The sequence below is a fragment of the Aegilops tauschii genome, chromosome 6 (assembly GCF_002575655.3).
Source record: "Aegilops tauschii subsp. strangulata cultivar AL8/78 chromosome 6, Aet v6.0, whole genome shotgun sequence".
NCBI classification, from domain to species: Eukaryota; Viridiplantae; Streptophyta; class Magnoliopsida; order Poales; family Poaceae; genus Aegilops; species Aegilops tauschii.
The window spans coordinates 311,569,070-311,575,141 of NC_053040.3; the positions used below are offsets into that span (position 1 = coordinate 311,569,070).

Below are 6,072 nucleotides of genomic sequence, written 5' to 3' on the forward strand. Positions count from 1 at the left end.
CTGCGTGCACGGTGCACTGCCGGGATGCATCCGCCCAACGGAACGCGTCCCCATTCCGTCCCGGCGAGGCAAACCGAGCCGGTGATGGGCGAGCTCGCGCCAAACGTCTCACTAATGGCTTCAGTTTATAGCCGTGACTAACGGCCTCACGCCGGTGTGCTGCGTTATCACCGGCTGTGCAGCTGACGTGAACAAAAAAGGTCTTAGGCCGCCGACCTGAAACTGAAAGTTTGGTGCCCAGAATCATATACGTCGACGTCGGAGTAGCGTGCAAATGTAAACAGATCCGACTGAGGAATGGTATGCAGTAAAGCAGGAGTGAAGCAGGTACCCGCAAAAAAAAAAGGAGTGAATCAGGCGACAGCAATGGCAAACATATGCATGCTACCGGCTCAGCCGAGGCAAGCTCGTAGTAAAATAAGCTTGTTTTTAACTCGACTTAGCCAAGTTTGGCAAACGAACAGGCCCCGTGGCCCCGCCCCCGCGCGACAGCGACCGGGCGCCCGAAGTGTCTCGCGCTCGCCCACGGCACCCGAGCGGAGCCCCCGCCCCTACCATGTGCTCTCCCTGCCCGCAGACCCCTCAAAACCCACCCGCGCCCGCACCCAGGCACCGAGCACCCAGCAGAAAGAAACGCACCAAATCTTTATCCCCTGCCCTCAGCAGTGCCGACCTGAGCGCCGGAGATCTGCGGCGAGCGAGATGAAAGTGGAGGAGCAGACGGTGGTGGGAGGAGGAGGAGGGGGGCTCTGGGGGCTGGCCGGGCGGCCGTGCGACACGTGCGCCGTGGACGCGGCGCGGCTCTACTGCCGGTCGGACGGCGCCTACCTCTGCGCCGGGTGCGACGCGCGCGCTCACGGGGCCGGCTCCCGCCACGCGCGCGTCTGGCTCTGCGAGGTCTGCGAGCACGCGCCCGCCGCGGTCACCTGCCGCGCCGACGCCGCCGCGCTCTGCGCCACGTGCGACGCCGACATCCACTCCGCCAACCCGCTCGCCAGCCGGCACGAGCGCCTCCCCGTCACGCCTTTCTTCGGCGCGCTCGCCGACCCGCCCCAGCCCGCCCCCTCCCCGTCCTCCGCCGCCGCGACGCAGGAGGACGCGGACGACGACGGGAGCAACGAGGCCGAGGCGGCCTCCTGGCTTCTTCCCGAGCCTGGCGATAGCCCCGAGGACAGCACCGCTACCTTCTTCCCTGACTCGGACGCGTACCTCGATCTGGACTTCGTCCGGTCTATGGACGGGATCAAGGCCATCGGGGTGCCCGTCGCCCCTTCCGAGCTCGACGTCGCCGGCGGCGCTCTCTTCTACCCCGAACACTCCATGAACCACAGCGTAAGCCTTTCTGCCATACCTCGTCTCACCAAAATGGTTTTCTTGACATGGACGTACGTGGTGATAAATAATGTCTGCCACGCCTTTGCAGATGTCAACGTCCGAGGTCGCGGTGGTGCCGGACGCGCTGTCAGCCGGCGGGGCCCCGGCGCCGGCGCCGTCGGTGGCGGTGGTGGCTAGCAAGGGGAAGGAGCGGGAGGCCCGGCTGATGCGGTACCGGGAGAAGCGCAAGAACCGGAGGTTCCAGAAGACCATCCGCTACGCGTCCCGCAAGGCGTACGCCGAGACGCGGCCGCGCATCAAGGGCCGGTTCGCCAAGCGCACCGCCGAGGACGACGCGCTGGAGCGGGACGGGCCGTTCTCGCCCGCGTCGTCGGCGCACCTGGCGTCGGACGGTGACTACGGCGTCGTGCCGTCGTTCTGAGGAGACCGGCGACGGCGACGGCGACTCTGCTGTAGTTTTGGCGCGCGCATCCATCCGAGTGCGCGCGCGTGCGGTGGCTGCGACGCGCGCTCCGTGTAACATTGAATAATCTGTACAGTTTTGTTCCATGGGATTAGTGCCGTGACCGTGCCGACCTGATGTACTCACTGTTTTTCTTCACCCCGATCCAGTATTTGTACCCTGCCTTTCTTCCATGGGAGTAGTATTCAGCAACTGTGACCTTCAGTTGGGTGTTGCAGCAGGACTGAGATCCAGTGCCTTTATCAAGTGAAGTCATGCTGCAACTTTACCCTTCTAATCTTCATTTAATCCACATCCTACGGTTCAGATCACACAAGGGGAAAGGCTCTCAACACTTAGCAGTTTTCAGCATAGTTTTTGTATAGATGATTACTCAACATTGACACTTATTGCTGTAGCATTCAGACATTATGCGCTGCAGCCTTTTAATATCAAGTTCTACTGGATTTAATGTCAACTGCAATTGATTTATTCCACTTTGATTGCATATGCACTACTGTATAACCAAACCAAATTTTGTTTTATAGTCTGCTCATGAGTATCTGCAGTTCTTTATTTTTTGGATTTCAATCTGTTCAAATAAAACTGAGTTCAAGTGCCACTGCATCGTTGTTTGCAGCTTATTGATGTTTGCTGCTATCCTGAAAACTGCTAAGTGTTGAGAGCCTTTTCCCTTGTGTGATCTGGACCGTAGGATGTGGATTGGATGGAGATTACCAGGGTAAAGTTGCAGCATGACTTCACTTGATAAAGGCACTGGATCTCAGTCCGTTGCAGCATCGGTTCATCAGTGCAATGCCGTAGCGGCTAGGTTATGAGGATGAGAAGCATGCTGAAAAGGGCTACCAAGAAACCCGTGCTCCAAGCGTGGGATCACGTATCTTCATCGAACAGATTTAACAAATGCGGGTGATGCGAATGGAAGCGTGGAACAGCTTTGGATGCGAGACCAGGACCGTGAAACGAACCAACTTTGCGGATGCGATGGAGAGGCGGGGAATACGAGATAGGAATCACTGAACGCGGAAGCATATAGTAAAAGGATGGGGTAATATCACTGGAGTCATACTTTGGATGTGCAGTTTGGTGCTAGATCTTTCAAAATACGATTTTTTGGTCATGAAACTTGTCATTTGATGCAAGTACGGTCATTCCGTTCGAATGCGTCCGTATCCACCGCTAACGTGGCATGCGTGGGTCCACTGTCAGCGACGAACGCCATTTTGGGGCGACGCGCACGCGGCTTTTATGGTAACTGAATATGTTGCACATTATGTAACTGAGATTGTTAACTGAAAATGATAATTATCTGTTTTATTGGGACTTCACAGATTACATAACTGAATTTGTTATCTGCTGCAGTTTTAACTAAATTAGAGCACTTAACCTGTTAACTGAATGTGTGCGCAGAATATGTTAACTGAATTTCTGCACTAAACATGTTATCTGAAATTCCGTACTGAATTTGAATTTGTTAGCTCATTTGTTAGGTGAAGTAAAATTGATGTGAGTTTCTGCACTTAATGTTTTATACTCGGAGGACAAATGAACTTGTTTTTGCTATATCTCTCCCTGTTAATTATGGATGATTTCCTTCTTGCAAATTATATATGTTCTGTTTTGAGCTATCTCTCTGCCTGGTGATAAAAGTATGTGCATTGGTTGACATTTAGTACTCGTATGTCTGGTTCATGATGATGGTCACTGTGTGCAAAACGTTCATGGATAAATTCAGTACAAAGTTGTACTGCATTTTTGTTGTAAAATTCAGTACAGAGCTGTGTGCAATAGAATTTTTTGTGACAATTTCATGATTAAATTCAGTACCAAACTATACTGCATTTTCGTTGTAAAAATATTCAGTACATATGTACTACCTTACTGCATTTCCGTTGTTAGTGATGATGGTCATTGTATGCATTTCCTCTCTCTTTTATATTGCCATGTCTCCCACCCACGACACATGCTATATAAGCACGCCGGTGACTACGCTCCAGAGCACCAAGTGCAAGTTCAGTAATCACTATCTTCAGAAAGTTCAGTAAGAGTAGTGCGTTCGGCAAGTTTAGTTATCTCTTTTGAATGGAATGACCGTATTTGCACCAAATGATAAGTTTGATGAACAAAAAACCGTATTTTAAAAGATCTAGCACCAAACTACACATCCGACGCAAGTTTAGTAACTTGCAGTGATATTACCTCTAAAAGGTTGTTGCTGAACCACCGAACCACGTGGCCTGATGCTAGGAATCGTGTACGTTGCTGGGGAAGTTGCAAGAGCTCTTCAGCCATGTGGGCTGGCTCAGCTGCTGCCTGCTGCCGCCCGTGTTGGTGATACACTACTGATACAGTCGAGAGAGTTTCACAAGTTCCAACCATTTCCATAGCTGCTAGTGCTAGCTGCCACTCCTTGTATCGATCCATGATTGCATGGATCGTGACTAAGTTATACGAGTTATTAGGGCAACTCTGAGTTAATTGCATGGAAGTATGATAATTGGGGCAGAACGTGCAGATTAGTACTACTAAATTTGATAATCTTTGCATGTCAGTATTAACTTTGGGGCCGGCGTTGCAAATAAAGCTAAACGTTGTGTTTATACGTATTGACGCCCAAACTGATCGGGTGGGCCCACCTGTCAGGTGCCACGGTGGCCACTCGGCGTGTGCCCGTGCGCTGACGAGGACGAGTTCCGGCTCGGTCGCTTTTAGCCCGGTTCCATCGAACCGGTTCGTCCAGCCACACTCCCATCTCTCCCCTTGAACCCTAGGTCTCCCGAGCGGCTATGGCGTCGGCGACTTCGGCATGCGGCGGCGAGGGCGTCAACGGCGGCGGAGACCTCTCGTGCTTACGTAGCGGCCCAGCTGACGGAATCTACGGCGGCGGCGGCGGCGACGACTCCAGCTCTGCGTACTCCACCGACGACGACGATCTTTCGGAGTCGTTGTTGTCCATGGAGCAATGGTTGCGGATGGTGCAGCTTTGGGTGGTGAACCCTAGCACTAGCCATCACTGGACGCATGGAATCGGAGTATCCTAGTCCATCTTGTACTCTGCTCTCCTCCTCCTCTATTTTCTGCAATTGGGGATTAGGGTTTGTCATCCTCTGCTTTATAGCAAATTTTAGTCCAACTAAAGTATCCTATTCTACTTTAGTCAAATCAAAGCATCCTAGCCATTTAGGTAAGATGTTTATTTAAATAGGCAGACTTTTTCCCTTGTGTTACTTTAGTATGCTAGTGTACTCTCAAATTTGCTAGGGTAGTGAACTCCTTCCTCTTTAATTAGTTCACATGTTTATTTAATTAGGCAGGTTAATCCTTGTGTTACTCTCAAATTTGCTAGGGGACTGCACTGCCTCTTAATTGTTTTCTCTTACTGTTTACTAAAATTTGCTAGTGTTACTTTAATTAGGCAGGTTCAAAATTTGCTAGTGTTACTTTAATTGATTTATCTTATTGTTAACTGAAATAGGAAACTATATTGATTCATGTTCTGTTAACTGTAATAGTAAACTTATTTGAAATTTCCTTTCTTTTGTAGTATCTATGTTAACATAAAATTGTAAACTATATTGTTTTGCGTTCTATTATGTTAACTAAAATTGTAAACTTACTTCAAATTTACTTTAAAGACTTTAGTTTTTTGTTAAGAGAGAATTTAGAGTTGGCGTACTGAATACTTGAAAGTTCCTTTATTTTGTAGTTTCAATGAAGACATTTGGGAAGTTAGGATCCATTTTGATGCTCAAGAACCATTGGAGAGGAAGCTGTGCAGTTCAGATGTTACTTAAATATAGTTGCATTAATGGAAACACAAGGATTTAGTGTATATGATTGTTTGTATCACAATGAGAATCCAGGTTTAGGGGAGCAAGGGCTGGAAATGGTAGATAATAATGCTGAATTACAGATGATAAAGAGGCAGAATAAGGATACTTTGGTGCTTAATTTGCTAGTTAGGGCTTGTCCACCCCCCTGTTAGTGAATTTGAGAGGCAACAATGTCATAAGCAAGAATTGTCACCTATTATGTTCAAGAGCCTGGTGTGCTTGATCTGAGTGAGCCTCCTATCTTAGTTGTTGATCAGCAAGGAGTAGTGTTTGAAAGTCAGTGTAGCAGCTCTACTACAGCTCATGCTCGTGTTGTTTGCATACAAGAAAGCAGAAATGTAAATGCCAAGTTGAAAGGTGTTTTGGAAGAAGAAGAAGAAGAGGGATATCAGGGATATGAGGACAGTGATGCTTCTGCCTCTGATAATGAAGGTCAAATTG

At 49.3% G+C, this 6,072-nt stretch overlaps 1 protein-coding gene across 1 annotated transcript; it reads left to right on the forward strand.

The window, feature by feature from the left end:
- The first annotated feature begins 539 nt into the window (after positions 1-539).
- Positions 540-2,002, forward strand: LOC109779952 (zinc finger protein CONSTANS-LIKE 3). The gene is made up of 2 exons (XM_020338551.4): positions 540-1,332; positions 1,424-2,002. The coding sequence occupies exons 1-2, from the start codon at positions 703-705 to the stop codon at positions 1,754-1,756; spliced, it is 963 nt and encodes a 320-aa protein (XP_020194140.1). The 5' UTR covers positions 540-702; the 3' UTR covers positions 1,757-2,002.
- Positions 2,003-6,072: the final 4,070 nt, after the last annotated feature.

What these genes read in the sequence shown, in the direction of transcription:
- LOC109779952 (XM_020338551.4), top strand. Translation starts at nt 703, where the DNA reads ATGAAAGTGGAGGAGCAGACGGTGGTGGGAGGAGGAGGAGGGGGGCTC. An exon ending in AACACTCCATGAACCACAGC is followed by an intron (nt 1,333 to 1,423) that starts GTAAGCCTTTCT and finishes ACGCCTTTGCAG; the next exon opens with ATGTCAACGTCCGAGGTCGC.